We start from the raw sequence: 18,977 nt of genomic DNA, 5'->3' as shown, positions 1-18,977 counted from the left end.
TTCATGCACAGAACAAGAATTATGGCTGGTGGCATTGTCATGCTGAAGGGTAATGGATGAGCCCGCAGGAAGGGTACCACATGAGGGAGGAGGATGTCTTCCCTGTAACGCACAGCGTTGATTGCCTGCAATGACGACAAGCTCAGTCCGATGATGCTGTGACACACAGCCCCAGACCACGACGGACCCTCCACCTCCAAATCGTTCCCGCTCCAGAGTACAGGCCTCAGTGTAACGCTCATTCTTTCGATGACGAACGTGAATCTGACCATCACCCCTGGTGAGACACAATCGCAACTCGTCAGCGGAGAGCACTTTTTGCCAGCCCGGTCAAGTTCAGCGACGGTGAGTTTGTGCTCATAGGCAAAGTTGTTGCTGGTGATGTCTGGTGAGGACCTGCCTTACAACAGGCTGAGAGAGGCTGGACTGAGGGCTTGTAGGCCTATTGCGGACAGTCTGAGCAGTGATGGAGGGATTGTGCGTTCCTGGTGTAACTTGGGCAGTTGTTGCCATCCTGTGCTTGTCCGGCCTTTCTTCCTGTAGCACTGTCTTAGGTGTCTCAGTACAGGACATTGCAATTTATTGCCCTGGCCACATCTGCAGTCCTCATGCCTCCTTGCAGCATGCCTAAGGCACATTCACGCAGATGAGCAGGGACCCTGGGCATCTTTCTTTTGGTGTTTTTCAGAATCAGTAGAAAGACTTCTTTAGTGCCCTAAGTTTTCATTACTGTGACCTTAATTGCCTACCTTCTGTAAGCTGTTAGTGTGTTAATGACCGTTCCACAGGTGCATGTTCATTAATTGTTTATGGTTCACTGAACAAGCATGGGAAACATTGTTTAAACCCTTTACAATGAACATCTGTGAAGTTATTTGGATTTTTACGAAAGACGGGTTCCTGAAAAAGGGATGTTTCTTTACTGAGTTTATCTGCTTTTAAAAAAATATTATAGGTCTTACATTTATTTCACCTTTTATTTAATCAGGTAGGCTAGTTGAGAACAAGTTCTCATTTGCAACTGCGACCTATGCAAGCACACTCGTTCATGTTTTCTGCGAGCCAAACTAAAGCATGCCGATGCCTTAAGTGACAGTTTGGCCAGCTCGACAGCGTTTACGTCTGAGGGAGCCATTGATACCCTTTTGACCCCTCTGGGTAATGTGCACAGTGTTTTAGAATCTGAATCTGGGAGGTCTAAAGGTAAATCCTGCACCATTAATAGGGTGTTTCCCTTCGCCCTGTCGTCAGCTGGCCACAGACAAAGTAAGATCCATCTTGAGAAAGCTCAGACACTGAAAAGAAAGGAGGGAAGTTAAGATGACAATACCTTGTGCTCCAGTTTTGATATCTGTGCCCAGGACTCCCGAGTGGTGCAGCGGTCTAAAGCACTGCCTCACTACAGACACCCTGGTTCGATTCCAGGCTGTATCACAACTGCTGTGATTAGGAGGCCCATAGAGCAGCGCATAATTGGCCCAGCGTCGTCCGGGTTTGGCCGGTGTAGGCCGTCATTGTAAATAAGAATTTGTTCTTAACTGACTTGCCTAGTTAATTAAAAAAACAGCTGTGAAGGGAGTGCCCAAGGTCTGGCTGGTCCTGTTTTTCCTCTGTCTGGGGACTTCTGTCTATTCCAAACACAGTGCAGAATGACTCATCTTTTCTTGCTTTGTGAAATTAAATATTGGTTGTAGATGGAATAGAGTTCAGCACTACCAGTTTATTTAGGCCTCTTGCCCCATGTTGACCAGGAGGAAAACCTATAAGATGGTATATAGGCAGGGTAGCCTTGTGGTTAGAGTGTTGGACTAGTAACCGGAAGGTTGCAAGTTCAAACCCCCGAGCTGACAAGGTACAAATCTGTCGTTCTGCCCCTGAACAGGCAGTTAACCCACTGTTCCTAGGCAGTCTTTGAAAATAAGAATTTGTTCTTAACTGACTTGCCTAGTTAAAAAAAGGTATAAAAATGGAAAGTATTGTTTTAACACATCCTGTTTCACCATCCAATAATAAATTATTTCCTTTTCTAGGTCTGGTCCTCCTCTGAGAATGGTATTATACAGTAGGCTTTGGGTGGTATACAGATTGTCATACCGACCTTGTGCCATTCCAGGATATTCGATAACACCCGCATTAAACACAAGGGGGTGCCAAAAAATGGCCGCCTTACCAGAATGCTAACAAAATTAGCACAAGTTTTGGTGCGTTTTCAATTGAGGCTGCTCGCTCAATATGCTAACAAGCGCAAATGAAAATAAACGAATTGCAGAGACAGGTAATCCCGCTCCATAAAGTGTATAGGTAGGAGCAACCAAATGTTATTTTTGTTGAGTTGGGACATTGAAAAGCAATGTGAATGAGAAACATTGTGCAAATGAACAGTCTTGACAAATGCTTGTCTGAAGGAAGACAAGTACTGGCTCGGGACAGAATGTGTATGCTTCACGCGGTCTGTGGAGTCTGGCGTCGCTAGGGCAACGGGCCTGCCTACTCTGCTCAGAGAACTGGCGGAGAACGGAGAAGAAATGTAAGGAAATCAAGATAGCGGCTGCTGTACAAAAACTCATCCAATGGGTTTTGACTTCTCAAACACGGCAGAAAGCTAACATATTTTGCCGCATCACTTTATTAATTCAGCCGTGTACTTGCAAGTTAAATTTAGGGCTCACGGTTTTCACGCAGGATAAAAAAGAGAGCGTAAAATATCTAATGTTTTTATAAACGCATATTTAAAATGCTTATTGTAATTTCTGCTTGGCATCAAGACTAATTTCGCGCTTCAGTTGCACTTCAGCACTCAGATGAGAATTTGCAAACACATTCTATCAGCAGTCAGACAGCACTCTGTGTAACTACTGTTCTCCGGGAGAATGCAAGCTGAACTTTAATGAAATTAAATTAAGCTGGCTGCAATCATTCTATGATAAACATTACAAATATGATGGCTGTGCAATTTATTTGCTTTTTCATAGTAAGCTCATTTATCTGTGGCTACCCGCCAAATAGCGTTGCACTACTGTTATCTGATAACAGTTAAATGTTCTGCTGAATGTGTTGCTCTAATGCGTTTTCTGTGAAGGAAAACTATAGTTGTATATCCTTGATCACTCTTGAAGCAAAAAACACTGTTGGCTTTCAATATAGAACGGGACCCCTGTCAATACACAGCTGGAACCCTGCTCCCACTTTCTCCTGTTCTGGTATTTAAGTTATAATGCCCTAGAAGCTGGTGGTTGGGATTATATTGGCCAATGTATTGCACAAGTTGACTGAAGGTATTTACTTAAGTAGCTACAAATATAAAAATGTATTGAACTAGTTTAAATGGTATTTCCAAATACACCGGTATACCGACAAAGCCTCACAAGAGGCACTGTTTGTAATCCGGAAGTTAGCAATGCAAACAACTACATGTAAAATCACAGAATGCGAACAAGTACATTGCAAACATTTTATACAGTCTCTGGCCTAAACTGTACAAGTAACTTAAATGCTACTGTTTGCTACTTGCTCAAAACACATTAGACAGCATGGCTTTTGATCTAGGAGAGGATTCTCTACTGTTACCAAGCAGACTTATTTTGGATAAACTAACCACTTTAGCAAGATGTTGAACTAGCTACTAAATTAGCAAACTGAAAACAAAACCAGTGCATTTTTAGCACCTTTTAGACAGTTAACTTAACTATTAAGGTACATGGTTGCAAATATTTATTTGTGAATTCCATACTAGATCACCTCTTGTCGTTGTGGTGTTTGTTTACAAGCACATCACTACCGGTTAGCTTCATAAAGAAAAGTAGTGACCGGTGAAGTGACTAATGTGATCTTTATCTTCTAACATATTGCACAAGTTGATTGCAGGTATTTACTTAGATACAAATACTCAATTTTATAATACAAAAAAGCAAATAAATAGTTTAAACGGTATTGAAAAACCTGTTCTTTTCCAAATACCCCGGGAATACGGTATAACTCCCAATCCTATTATACAGCATTTAGAGCATTGTGCTTTCAAAGTGCGTTGTGCAATAGTCCTCAGGTAGCATGGCAGACTGTTATCCATGTCTGACTTGAGCAGTGGCAACGACAGCACGTTCCTCTGCTTGAACATCTGAGCGGAAGTACAGAGTGAACTCGAGCTCCATTCTGAGGATTGCCAATCTGGAGACTAACACACAAGGAAAAATAAGCCCTAATGCGATATTTTGTCCTTTGAAGCTTTGATATAAATGGACTGCAAAGTGTTAACGTGGCCTCTTATGATGCAGTCGTCCTCTACCCTACATATCCCCAAATTGTCAGACAAGCGCAGGTTGTAAAGAATTGAATACCGTCCAAGACCTTTTCAGAACATTCTACTGTACCATCTTTTGTTTTTTGATAACCAGCAGCCATTTGAATAAACACTGCCTTTCATCAAAGTATATTTTGCTGCCAGATGCCTCCAGTTACTAAAGCAGTAACCTTTTTTTAGAAAAGCAACCAGTGTATGAAATCATGCCAAAACCTTAAAGATTGCACCTACAATAGGCTATTTCAGCAAAATGGATAGAAATTGAGTTTAACTTTTGGTGTCCCTCTGTGGGATGATTGACACTGTTTTGGCCCAAAGCCTTTTGGTTTCAATGTATGAGGTAAAGGCCAAGTTATTCTTGTCTTCTGTGCAGGCAGAATTAATTTTCACATTACGTTCCTTACACAGCATTGAGCTCTACGTATGATTAAAGGAAGAAGAGAAGTTTATAATTTCTAACCAGTTTTTCATTGATAAGCTGAGTAAAAACATGTTTCTCACATGCGATCCAGTCTTACTCGTAAGCTTAGATGTTTGCTACAAGTAGCTTCACAAACAAGCAGAGGAGATGCCTCATATCTTGTCATTGGAAAGCCTTTTAGTTTGCTGGCGGGCTCAAGGAGAGATGTTAATGCTCTGTGTTGGCTTTTCCCCTTGGCACTAAAGACAAGGGACTGATTGAGCTTTAATGAGCTGTCCTCTCTCCTGCTTTTTAATTTTACTAGTTGTCAGTTAAGAACAAATTCTTATTTACCATGGCGACCTAGTGGTACAGTGGACAGAAGGACAGATTTTTGCCTTGTCAGCTCGGGCACACAATCCTGCAACCTTTCGGTTACTGGCCCAACGCTCTAACCACTAGGCAACCTGCTGCTTCACTTAGTATGCACGTTTGTTGCCTCCAGTGAAGGCCTTCAATTGGCTGTCACTGGAAATGGTGTATTCCAACCTCATAAAGACATGTTTCCACCCAATCGTGCTCATGTCAGTTGATATAAGCCAAAATAGAATTTACTTTCTTATTGCTTTTTGCCCATTTGTTAAACAGTAGTCCATATTTTGCATTGTCTGAAACTCATGTCACTTTGAAAGTTTGTCTCATGCCATCTGGGATCATACAGGGAAGGTGTCCGACCCTATGGGAAGTAACAGCGACTGGTCTAGATTTTGTTGCTTCGTGCTGGTCAGCCAGCCCTGGTGCCATGGATATTTAAGGAATGCTGACTCCCCAGTTTGAACAGAACGAATGGGACCCTAGCGAGACCATAACCACAGCCATATGACTGCCGTGGGCAAGTCACACTAGACGGCCTGGTGTCAATGTGTACAGAGCAGACCTAACCTGCATTCTTGCTATGTCTCGTGTCTAGTCATTGCACTGTAAAAGACAAATGACCCAGTAGTCAAGTGTTGGGAGCTGCCCCAGATAATGTCCTGTCCTGCTGACAGCTGGTCTGATGCGGTTGTTGGATCTTAACACCATGTCTGAGGCCCTGGGCCCACGTGGGAACATCTCTGTTCCACTACCCTCTGACCTCACAGATGAGTCCTGGACAATTCAGGGGGATCCTGAGCCTCATAACAACATGTCATTACTTTTAGTTCCTTTGTTACAGGTTAGTTAATGTCCCATAATTGGATGGTATTATGTGGGTAATTTGACTTGTGCTGATAAGCACACAACCTTGAGGGTCCCCTGTGTTGAGGGTCAGTGTTGAGGTGTTGACTACCCTCACCGCCGGGGGCAACCTGTCAAGAAGTGTAGGATCCAGTTGCAGAGGAATGTGTTCAGTCCCAAGGTCCTGAGCTTAGTGATGCTTTTGTACTTGACTATTGTGTTGAACGATGAGTTGTTGAACATTGAGTTTAACTTGCTGCCAGAGAGAAACAAGTACCAGAGAAGTGTACACCAGTCAGAGCGCTGTATGGTGATTAAAGCCTGTTCGTGAATGGAGAATTTGATTGGTCAAGACGAAAGCAGAGATTTCTGACCCAGAGAAGTGCAACTGAAACACAAAATTAGTCCTTTTACATTCATGATTTGGAGCAAACTCTGACTGACGCCGAGTAGTTTTTCCAATAAGAATAATTTTAGATCTGTGTTGTCTGTCCTTTTCTGCCAGAAAAACGCAGAATCCGTTATGTCACATCATGAATACTCTTCCCCACTTCAACCTACAACTGGAACTCCCAGCAAAGAGTTCCTTTTTAATGCATTGAGATTTTTCATAGTTCTAAGTAAGGTGTATGTATCTCAAGTTCCAATTTTTGCAGTTTGTAGAAGCTTCATAGACATTTCACTTTCCGACTGAAATTTTCCTTCTAAGGAATTTGATTGCTCAGTTCCTCTACAGACAGCTGTTGCAAACTAGCCTAACCTCGTAGTATTTTGATTTCGTTTTAAAGAGTGGAACAATAGTGTTATGTCGTCACTATTTTCAAACGTCACTGGTACATGAAAAAATATTCATATCTATCCATGTGGAAACGGCCTCTTCTGTCAATCATTAATTTAAGCTGTTTTAGGCCTATGTGGTTTAATACATTAAGCAGTTTTATGTAAAGTAGTACATTTTTGTTTCAAAGACGTGTGCAGACTCCTTGACATGATTCCAAATAAGCCAACACAATGACTCTCATTGATTTGTGAGCGTTTGTTACATTGAGTTTAAGCTTTAAACCAGTGTTTTATAGTAGTGCAAATATCTCCCCAGAGAGATGAGGGAAATGCACCACTACACTGTTATCTATTGGGATGTTTATTTGGTTAACATTGAGGCCTGCCATGTTTTAGGAGTAGCTCTCTGACCGACCTGACACATGACATGCTAGTCTTGTTACAGGCAGGTTCATGTGGATGGGGATTAAGACTAACTATTATTGTCTCTTCTATTGCAGGACTGTAATCCAAATAGAATGTACCCCTAATGTTAAAAGGTGAAAGCACCAGTGAAAACATTGTGCTTTCGCTTTGGCAGGAATGGGTCTGTGCATATGTCTTCTCCGCATGTCTGTCTTCTCTTCGCATGCAGGTAACACGAGACTCAGACAGCTGACACTTTGCCAACTCGTCTGCAGGTCAATAACTTCCCCGTGTCCAAACCACTCATTCAAGTGCCAACAAAAGGTGAATGTTGAAGGATCACCATCGCTCAACTCTCTATTCTAAACTCGTGTTATCAGTCTTTGTCTTACGAAGGTACTCCCCGGGAAGTAAAAATCTTGGGCCGAGACTCAATCAGATTTGTCTCTTTTGTTGCATGACACCAGATGGTGGCCATTCTCTGGTGTTGTGTGAACTTCCATGGCCCTGGCATTGAGTCAAGGTCAGAATTAGGGCTGTGACTTTACCAGTATGGCAAAAATTAAAACACAAAGCAGGGAACATTTTGGTCCTTTAAAAACCTGCTGTATGTAAAATATTGTGTGCTATAGCTTGGAAATTAAATGTCATCTCGTCACATGTAATCTTTGTTTCCATGATTGGGGCTGTTTTCCTAAAGAAGTTCAATGTGCTTTGTTTTTCTTGTTTCCTTGCCGCAACACTAACGAGTATTGCAATACTGCTATTGCCCCAGACCTAGTCAGGGGCCACATTCTGTCCTAAGGTTAGCTCTGTAGAACATTCTGGGCTCCAGTCCCAGAGAATAGTGACATGTCAGCAGCCCATTCAAATGAACAGGCTGAGTGTTGCACTCTGTCAGTGGAGGGGGATGGGGGAGCTAAATTCGGTGCTCTGTTTTACATTGCAGTGGTGAGGGGGACTGAATGTGCAGGCTCCATTAAAGGTCTGGCTGGCTAGTTGGCCTGAGCACACACGTCTAGGTAAAACCAGAGGGGATCTCTTGTCCGGAAAGGGAGGGGTTGTATTGGAGAAGATCTCTATTCTGTTGGTTAGAAATATGAAGTGCCTGTTTCAATGACTGTTTGGTATTGTTACTTGTGAAATTTAAATTCTCACATTGCATCACACATTCCAAATCATTCACTCAAATCTGACCACGGGTGTTGGTTTTAATACATTCCTTGTGCGTCGTCTTTATGCCCAATTTGCACTGAATCTGCATTCACCACATAGTTTGTTCAAGTTAGCACCTCATTCTCATAAGGATGTGGCAAAGGCAGAACCTGAACCTTTTTGATGTGTCAAAAGTCACCCATGACTTGGAACACTAAAAAACATAATTAAATGACTAATGGGAAAGTACGCATGCCAGGGGCTACCCTGTTCAGTGCCATGTTCTCAGCTGCCAGTGTGTGAGCTCTGTGTCTGTGTTCAGTAGGGCCCTATAAAATCTGCATTGTGGAGAATGTGGACGCAATCACAGAATCCAGACATGAAAACGGAATTCGACAATATAAAATGTATGGAACTTAGTAGGAAGTCAACTAAATGTATGGAACTTAATCATGACAAGAAAAGGCATCAGTGATTTCATCTTTTCTAGCCTCTTTCTGAAACCTGTGTGTAGCCGTTAGCGACGCTAATGATAACCTTCTGGTAGATGGAAAGGCTTTTCGTAAAGCGTTAATTAAATGTCAACTTCAAAGTAACCTATGCCAACCTGGCAGAATGAGATCATGACTATTGACATAAATCCAGTGTCCATTTGTTTTGTAAATCTAATTTTATTTGTCACGTGCCAAATTAAGCAGGTATTTTAATTCCACCTTTTTATTTAACCAGGTAGGCTAGTTGAGAACAAGTTCTCATTTTACAAATGAGACCTGGCCAAGATAAAGCATAGCAGTGTGAACAGACAAGAGTTACACATGGAGTAAACAAGTCAATAACACAGTGGGAAAAAAGAAAGTCTATATACATTGTGTGCAAAAGGCATGAGGAGGTATGCGAATAATTACAATTTAGCAGATTAACACTGGAGTGATACATGATCAGATGGTCATGTGCGGGTAGAGATGCTGGTGTGCAAAAGAGCAGAAAAGTAAATCAATATAAACAGTATGGGGATGAGGTAGGTAAATTGGGTGGGCTATTTACCGATGAACTATGTATGTACAGCTGCAGGGATCAGATAGCAGATGTTTGAAGTTGGTGAGGGAGATGAGTCTCCAACTTCAGCTTTTTTTTTTTTTTTTTTTTTTTTTTTGCAATTCGTTCCAGTCACAGGCAGCAGGGAACTGGAAGGAAAGGTGGCCAAATGGGGTATTGGCTTTAGGGATGATCAGTGAGATACACCTGCTGGAGCGCGTGCTATGGGTGGGTGTTGCCATCGTGACCAGTGAACTGAGGTAAGGAGGAGCTTTACCTAGCATGGACTTGTAGATGACCTGGAGCCAGTGTGTCTGGTGACGAATATGTAGCGAGGGCCAGCCGACTAGAGCATACAGGTCGCAGTGGTGGGTGGTATAAGGTGCTTTAGTAACAAAATGGATGGCACTGTGATAAACTGCATCCAGTTTGCTGAGTAGAGAATTGGAAGCTATTTTGTCGAGGATCAGTAGGATAGTCAGTTTTACTAGGCTAAGTTTGGCGGCGTGAGTGAAGGCGGCTTTGTTGCGAAATAGGAAGCCAATTCTAGATTTGATTTTGGATTGGAGATGTTTGGTATGAGTCTGGAAGGAGAGTTTAGTCGAGCCAGACACCTAGGTACTTATAGATGTCCACATATTCTAGGTCGGAACCATCCAGGGTGGTGATGCTAGTCGGGCGTGCGTGTGCAGGCAGCGAACGGTTGAAAAGCATGCATTTGATTTTACTAGCATTTAAGAGCAGTTGGAGGCTACGGAAGGAGTGTTGTATGGCATTGAAGCTCGTTTGGAGGTTAGATGGCACAGTGTCCAAGGAAGGGCCAGAAGTATACAGAATGGTGTCGTCTGCGTAGAGGTGGATCAGAGAATCGCCCGCAGCAAGAGCAACATCATTGATATATATACACAGCGAAAAGAGTCGGCCCGAGAATTGAACCCTGTGGCACCCCCATAGACTGCCAGAGGACTGGACAGCACAGGAGCGCTACAGAAACATCGCGAACCAATGGTCTCTTGCTAGTGCTCACTTGCATTAACCCTTAGCCTGCAATGGTCACGCCCCTGTGTAAAATCAAATTAACATTTTTAAAAATCCACATTAAAAATGCGTTTGTTCAAGCTGCGTCTCAATCCGCCTATATTAATGCATCTGTGGTGAAAGGTGGCAGAGCTAAAACGGTGTTTGTTAAACCATGAGACATCCCGAAAATTGGTCTTCTCACAAAATCGGATGCTAGCACTGTCCAAATGGTTTGGCCCTCAAACTACCCTCTTGAAAGATGAGATTCTCACGAACACCATGTTCTCTGTTTTGCTCTAGGGCCTTGACAAGCCTCAAGACTCGTCTGAAGGTTCCCAGGGACCGGTTAGCTGCTCAGATAGCAGAGATGGTGTCTAAAATAAGGGCATAAATGCACGTAAAAAATGTACTTATCATATCTCAGACTCATAATAAAACACATTTTGTAGGGCTCTGTCAGTGGTTGGGTGTTCTGCAGTGCCAGCATCCCCTCAGTGGCAGCACGACCCTGCTCTTTCCAAAGGCTGCTCTGGGCAGGCTAGCCTCGCTTTATGGTTCACGTGAGCTCCAGACATGTCAATGAGGAAGGAAACCAGATGGACTTCCTCTTGCTTGTCAGTTGTCGTCAAGTATTTTCCCTCCGAATATTGTTCATTACATAGGCAGGCTGATTTATAGAAGCTTGGCACTGCTTAGTGGAATTAATTTTTGTGCTTTGTCTGCCATGCAACCAAAAGTTTACTCGGTAGTGGTATGTTAATGGCTATGTCTGCTTGACTTGGATAGAGTAGGCTATACACTGACACATGCCCAGCGGTCTGCTGTGCTGCTACCATGGCTTCTTTAGCAGTAGTTGTGTACACCATTGTGTAATAGGTTTAAAGCTTAACCAAAGGTGGAAAGGGGAACTTGTTCTTCAATCTTATTTTTCTCTCACATTCAGATACGGTCAGGCTTTGTTGTAGGTTGAACGGATGATAACACTGATGGGGCTCCAAAACCCCACATGCTTTGGATGGAAGATTGTGTACAACTTGTTTACCAACGTTATTTTGCTCATAACATTAAAGAATTTGATCAAGTTTTTTTGTTCATTGTTCTATTAGGCTTTTGAAGTATTTCTCATGCCTATTCACACAAATGATGTTGATTTCTTAAGTCTGCCTATATCATGATGCATTTATCATTTTACTGTGCTGTTGGGTACATTGTGGTATCCAGATGTCCATACCGTGCCAGTGCTATCCCAGGATATACAGTTTTACCAGTAGTGCACAAAAGGGGTGCTATTTTTTTTTTTTTTAAGTAAAAAAAAAAGCCCATAAAACATCACTTACCAGAATGCTGACAAGTACTAAGACATTTTCATAGCGGATGTTATGTAAATGCTAACAAACACAGGCAATCATTTACTACTAGGACAGGCAACCCAGCTCAAAGTTATGCAATTATCTCAAAATGCAGTTTGCAGCACACACAACAAATATTAGACAGCAGGGTTCTTAATCCAGGAGGGGATTGTCTCTGCTACTGTTACCAAGATGCTTTATCTTGCAAGTTAACGTTAGCCCCTTAGCTAAAGTTAGAGAACCCAAGCTGCAGAGAATGTATTTGGCACATATTAACTTAACTTACGAGATATATAGTTGGCAAACATCAGTATTGAATTTCAAGTGTAACTTGATCACCTCACTTAAGTTCCCCTGCAGGAGTAACTTACCTCACGAAGCTCACATTTTGCTAATTTTGCTTAATTGTAAACAAGCACGACTGCCTAAAACTGTTGTAGGTTTCATGACTTCATCATAAATTATCTAGCGGGCAAAATGAACGTGTTCTGCATTATTTATTAGTGCACAATTTGACTGCTTGTATTTATAAAAAAATTATTAAAATCCCCAAAACGTCACATTACAACAAGTACAAAGGCAGTGGTTCCTAAACTTTTTATAGTCCTGTACCCATTCAGCGAACATTCAACCTCCAGCTGCGTACCGTTTCTAGCATCAGGGTCAGCACGTTCTCAAATGTTGTTTTTTGCCTTCACTGTAAGCTTGCCCCACACACTATACGATACATTTAGTATTCATGAGTGTGAGCTTTTGTCACAACCCGGCTCGTGTGAAGTGAGAACGAGCTCTAATAGGAACAAGGGCATAAAAAATAATTTTATAGAACCTTTTGTTCATTGAAAATGGTGAATAACTCACCACAGGTTAATGAGAAGGGTGTGCTTGAAAGGATGCACATAACTCTGCCATGTTGGTTTGTATTGGAGAGGGTGTCTTAAATAATTTTCCACACAGTCTGTGCCTGTATTTAGTTTTCATGCTAGTGAGGGCCGGGAATCCACTTTCACATAGGTGCGTGGTTGCAAAGGGCATCTGTCTTTAACGGTGCAATATGCCAAGGCAGGATACTCTGAGCACAGCTCATTCCAGAAATCTGACAGTGGCTTCTGATTTTAAATTCAATTTTCACAGAACTGCTTGTTGCAATTTGAGGCTCAATTGTTCAGATATCAGTAAGTGGACTGGAGGCAGGGCATGAAAGGGGTAATGAATCCATTTGTTTTTGTCATCCGTTTCAGGAAAGTACCTGGGTCATTGCACAGCAAAGTCACTCGGGTGGTTTGCTATATCACGTTTGACATTGTCCATAAGCTTGAGCTCATTTGTACACAAATCATACAATGATGGAAAGACCTGTTGTCCTTAATGCAGACCGAGGAGAGCTCCAACTTCTTAATCAGCCTCAGTTTTGTCCCGCACGTTGAATATACAGTTGAAGTCGGAAGTTTACATACGCCTTAGCCAACTACATTTTAAACTGAGTTTTTCACAATTCCAGACATTCAAGCCTAGTAAAAAAAAATCCCTCTTAGGTCAGATAGGATCACCACTTTAATTTTAAGAATGTGAAATGTGAGAATAATAGTAGAGAATGACCTTCAGCTTTTATTTCTTTCAGAAGTTACACTCAATTAGTATTTAGTAGCATTGCCTTTAAATTGTCTAACTTGGGTCAAACATTTTGATTAGCCTTCCACAAGCTTCCCACAATAAGTTGGGGGAATTTTGGCCCATTCCTCCTGTCAGAGCTGGTGTAACGGAGTCAGGTTTGTAAGCCATTTTGCCACAAATTTGGAAGTATGCTTGGGGTCATTGTCCATTTGGAAGACCCATTTGCGACCAAGCTTAAACTTCCTGACTGATGTCTTGAAATGTTGCTTCAATATATCCACAAAATTTCCCTTCCTCATGATGCTGTCTATTTTGTGAAGGGCACCAGTCCCTCCTTCAGCAAAGCACCCCCACAACATGATGCTGCCACCCCCGTGCTTCACAGTTGTTCTTCGGCTTGCAAGCCTCCCCCTTTATCCTCCAAACATAAAGATGATCATTAAGGCCAAAAAGTATGATCTTTGTTTCATCAGACCAGAGGACATTCATCCAAAAAGTACAATCTTTGTCCACATGTGCAGTTGCAAACTGTAGTCTGGCTTTTTTATGGCGGTTTTGGAGAAGTGGCTTCTTCCTTGTAGAGCGGCCTTTCAGGTTATGTCAATATAGGACTAATTTTACTGTGGGTATAGATACTTTTGTACCAGTTTCCTCCAGCATCTTCACATGGTCCTTTGCTGCTGTTCTGGGATTGATTTGCACTTTTCGCACCAGAGTACGTTCATCTCTAGGAGACAGAACGCGTCTCCTTCCTGAGCAGTATGACAGTTGTGTGGTCCCATGGTGTCTATACTTGCGTACTATTGTTTGTACAGATGAATGTGGTACCTTCAGGCGTTTGGGGATTGCTCCCAAGGATGAACCAGACTTGTGGGAGTCTACAATTTTATAGGCCTTGACATGCATCCACAGGTACACCTCAAATTGACTCAAATGATGTCAATTAGCCTATGACACAATATTCTGAAATTTTCCAAGCTGTTAAAGGCACAGTCAATTTAGTGTATGTAAAACTCTGACCTACTGGAATTGTGATTAAGTGAAATAATCTCTAAACAATTTTTGGAAAAATTACATGTCATGCACAAAGTAGATGTCCTAACTGACTTGCCAAAACTGTAGTTTAACAAATGTGTGGAGTGGTTGAAAAAATGAGTTGGTATGCCTCCAACCTAAGTGTATGTAAACTCCCTGTAATCCTAGATTCAGATCCTTCAGGAGAGGGAAAAAACATCACCCAGATAGGCCAGTCGTGTGAAAACTATGGTCTGTAAAGAACTTCAAACTCGTCTCTCAATTTTAAAAAATGACAGTACTTTCCCCCTTGATAACCAGCGCCCTTCAGTATGTTGTAAAAGCATTACATGGTCGCTGCCCATATCATTGCGTTGTACAGAAAATACACGAGAGTTCGGCGGCCTTGCATTACAGTGAAAATGGTTAACTTTGTTTGTGTCCAAAACGTCTTTCAAGCTGTCAGGCATTGTCTTGGTGTCCAAAACGTCTTTCAAGCTGTCAGGCATTGTCTTGGCAGCAAGAGCCTCTCAGATGCTGCAGTGTACCCAAGTGGCGTCAGGGGCAACTGCTTCCACATGCGTTACCACTCCACTATGCCTCCCTGTCCATGGCTTTTGCACCATCAGTACAGATACCAACACATATTAACCACAAGCCCATTTGATGTCACAGAATTGTCCAGTACTTTCAAAATATCCTCTCCTGTTGTCTTGGTTTCCAGTGGTTTGCGGAAGGTGTCTTCCTTAATTGACCCACCCATAAACGTAACGGACATATACCAGGAGCTGTGCCAGGCCCACCCCGTCTGACTCATCCAGCTGTAACGCATAGGATTCACTGGCTTATAATAGACGCAGTAATTGTTTCTAAACATCTCCTTGTCATTGATGTGTCGTGAATCAGTGTTTGATGAAGGCTTTCTCTAGTCTTTTGGCCTTTTTTGTCCCAGCCATATCTGTGGCAGCAGGAAGAATTAAGTCCTCCACAATAGTATGGGGCTTGTCTGTCGAAGCCATTCAGTAGCTCACAGTATACAATGCTTTTTGCCCCATCTTATTAATAATATGTTTTTTATTTTAGCAAATCAATTAATGAATCGTTCATCAGCCTAATCGCTTGGGGGTAGAAGCTGTTTAGGAGCATTCTGGTCATAGACTTTGCGCTCCGGTGCATCTTGCTGTGCGGTAGCAGAGAACACTCTATAACTTGGACTGGAGTGTCTGACAATTTTATGGGCTTTCCTCTGACACCACCTATTATATAGGTCCAGGATGGCAGGAAGCTTGGCCCCAGTGATGTATGCCTTATGGTCAGATGCTGAGTAGTTGCCATACCAGGTGGTGATGCAACCGGTCAGGATGCTGTCGATGGTGCAGCTGTACAACCTTTTGATGATCTAGGAACCCATGCCAAATCTTTTCAGTCTCCTGAGGGGGAATAAGTTTTTTTTTTTTTTTGTGCCCTCTTCACGACTGTCTTGGTATGTTTGAACCATGATAGTTTGTTGATGTGGACACTAAGGAACTTGAAGCTCACAACCTGCTCCACTACAGCCTCGTCAATGTTAATGGTGGCCTGTTCGGCACGTCTTTTCCTGTAGTCCACGATCTGCTCCTTTGTCTTACTCGCATTGAGGGAGAGGTTGTTGTCCTGGCACCACGCTGCCAGTTCTTTGACCTCCCTATAGGTCGTCTCATCGTTGTCGGTGATCAGGCTTACCCCCGTTGTCGTCAGCCAACTTAGTCTTACTACTCGAAAGTCCTCTTAATTCTCACTCAAACTCCCGTGGCTTATTTTTCAAATTAGCATGATTTTTTTTCTAAAATGTCTGTGCAAGAGTCAAGGTTTCGTTGAGTTGAGTACTTTTGCGCACCAACACGGAAGGAAAGGCACAACTCCCAATATAAGTGAACCCCAAATCAATGTATTTAGAATATTTGCCCCTTTTCGATGGTCCAACGTCCTGTCTGTTCGGTGCTTTCCCGGGTAAGGGGAGGGTAGCTCTTCAGCTGCATCAGATTCACAACTGTCAGTGTCCGTGCTAGCTGGGCTAACAACAAATGTACAATTACTGATGCTAGCGTTGGTTGTGCTCGTGGAGGCAGAACAACTTGCTGTCAACAGGTGAAGTATTGCTGGTAGTAACAGTTCTACCAGTAGAGCTGGTATGGGTCTCTATTAGAGGTTGACCGATTATGATTTTTCAGCGCCGATACAGATTATTGGAGGACAAAAAAGCCGATACCGAGTTAATCTGTCAAATTTTATTTATTTGTAATAATGACAATTACAACAATACTGAATCAACACTTTAACTTAATATAATACATCAACAAAATCAATTTAGCCTCAAATAAATTAAACATGTTCAATTTGGTTTAAATAATGCACAAACAAAGTGTTGAAGAAAGTAAGTGCAATATGTGCCATGAAAGAAAGCTAATGTTTAAGTTCCTTGCTCAGAACAGGAGAACATATGAAAGCTGGTGGTTCATTTTAACATGTCTTCAATATTCCCAGTTAAGAAGTTTTAGGTTGTCATTATTATAGGAATTATAGGACTATTTCTCTCTCTAGCATTTGTATTTCGTATACCTTTGGATGCTCCTACCTGGGCTCGAACCAGGAACACAACAACAACAGCCACCCTCGAAGCAGCATTACTCATGCAGAGCAAGGGGAACAACTACTCCAAGTTTCAGAGCGAGTGACGTTTGAAACGCTATTAGCATCCCGCTAACTAGCTAGCCATTTCACATCACATCGGTTACACCAGCCTAATCTCGGGAGTTGATAGGCTTGAAGTCATAAACAGCAGAGCTGTTGGCATAACGCACGAAAGTGCTGTTTGAATGAATGCTAATGAGCCTGCTGGTGCCTACCATCACTCAGACTGCTCTATCAAATCAGACTTAATTATAACAGAACACACAGAAATGCGGGCCGTAGGTCATTAATATGGTCGAATCCAGAAACAATCATCTCGTAAACGAGCCAGGAGGCCCAAACTGTTGCATATACCCCGACTCTGCGTGCAATGAACGCAAGAGAAGTGACACAATTTCACCTGGTTAATATTGCCTGCAAACCAAGGTTTCTTTTAGCTAAATATGCAGGTTTAAAAATATATACTTCTGTGTATTGATTTTGAGAAAGGATTGATGATTATGGTTCGGTACACGTTGGAGCAACGACAGTCCTTTTTCGCGAATGCACACCGCATCGATTATATGCAACGCAGGACACGCTAAACTAGGTATCTCATCAACCATGTGTAGTTATAACTAGTGATTATGATTAAGTTTAATGCTAGCTAGCAACTTACCTTGGCTTCTTACTGCATTCGCGGAACAGGCGGGCTTCTTGTGAGGCAGGTGGTTAGAGCTTTGGACTAGTTAACCGTAAGGTTGCAAGATTGAATCCTTGAGCTGACAAGGTAAAAATCTGTCGTTCTGACCCTGAAGAAGGCAGTTAACCCACCGTTCCTAGACCGTCATTGAAAATAAGAATGTGTTAACCTGCCTAGTGAAATAAAGGTGTAAAAAAATAAAATCTGCAAAATCGGTGTCCAAAATTAGATATCAGATTATGAACTTGATATTGGCCCTATTTAATCAGTCAACCTCTACCACCCCACTTTGGGAATACTTGTAATAAGGAATCGTTAGACAAAGCTAACTAAATGCTAATGAGGGTATTGCCAACATTTTGTACGTGTCTGACCTAAACGATCTAATTTAACTCAAACGCTACTTAACCAGCAAGGCTCTTGTTCCAGGAAGGGGATTCTCTGCTGTCAACAAGCGAATGCTTGATTTTTGGAAGAAGCAAACCACTTAACTAGATAAGTAGCTACTAAATTAGCAAACCAAATGTACAACTGCAGAGCATTTAGGATGTAATATTTCTAAAATATCTAGCTGGCAAACATTTTAGTTGTGAACTTCATACTGTGATTAGATCACCTGGCGCATGCTGCACAACCGTGTGACTCACAAGGCACCGGTATCTTGTCATTGTGTGCTTGTAAACAGTGACTGGGGACTACAGTAAGCTACTGTACGTAATGTGACAGATGAAATGAAGAGCGCAATGTTGTTTATCTCCTAATGTATTGCACAAGTTGACTGCAGGTGTTTACTTAAAGTAGCTACAAATATTCAAAGAGATTTGAATGCTTAAAATAAATAGTTTTGGCGGTATTATAAAATCTTCCCGTGGCTTGTTCCAAATACCCCGGTATACTGGCCAAGCCTATGTTCATCAGGCTATGCTCAATGCTAGTCTTATTTTTATGGGTGTGCTTTGCGAAAATCTAGAGGATTTTATTGACCGTGTTTGTACCCCACAACTTAATTTATCAGCCTCATCTGGGGGCTGCTAACAGCTAAAAATATTTTGAGAAATGTCAGCACCTTGAACACTATACTGATTGACTGGCTGTTGTAATGAATGGCCTCTGTGCTATAAAACAAATGACTGCCCAGGTACTGGCATGCTGCTTTTTATGCGTTCAGATTATCTGATGAATATGCCTGTATCTGTCTGCTTGTGTATGTATATAGGTGAACACATATGAAAAGGAGGAAGCTCTGCTGATTTGAAGTTGATAGCCTGCTGCTTGCTTTGCATTTCAATCCTGTCACCCTCTAAAGGGATGGTTTAATGGGTTGAGCGATAGCAAGGC

General features: G+C 42.1%; 1 protein-coding gene across 4 annotated transcripts in view; it reads left to right on the top strand.

Annotated features, from left to right (window-relative positions):
- The window catches only part of LOC135512790 (RNA polymerase II elongation factor ELL-like), a 43,559-nt gene that overhangs the window by 4,717 nt on the left and 19,865 nt on the right, over positions 1–18,977 (top strand). Inside the window, exon 1 of one of the 4 annotated variants that reach the window (XM_064935167.1) lies at positions 7,255–7,424. The exons of 1 other annotated variant lie outside the window; for it this stretch is intronic. In XM_064935167.1, coding sequence (XP_064791239.1) covers positions 7,278–7,424 — 147 coding nt within the window. In that variant the 5' untranslated portion in view covers positions 7,255–7,277. Of the gene's footprint in view, positions 1–7,254; positions 7,425–18,977 lie in introns of those variants that run through there. 2 more of the 4 variants (XM_064935169.1, XM_064935166.1) reach the window with 2 other exon arrangements.

This window comes from Oncorhynchus masou, chromosome 24 (assembly GCF_036934945.1).
Source record: "Oncorhynchus masou masou isolate Uvic2021 chromosome 24, UVic_Omas_1.1, whole genome shotgun sequence".
NCBI lineage: Eukaryota > Metazoa > Chordata > Actinopteri > Salmoniformes > Salmonidae > Oncorhynchus > Oncorhynchus masou.
The sequence above is the reverse complement of the archived record's forward strand: the minus strand, read 5'-3'. Positions and strand labels throughout refer to the sequence as shown.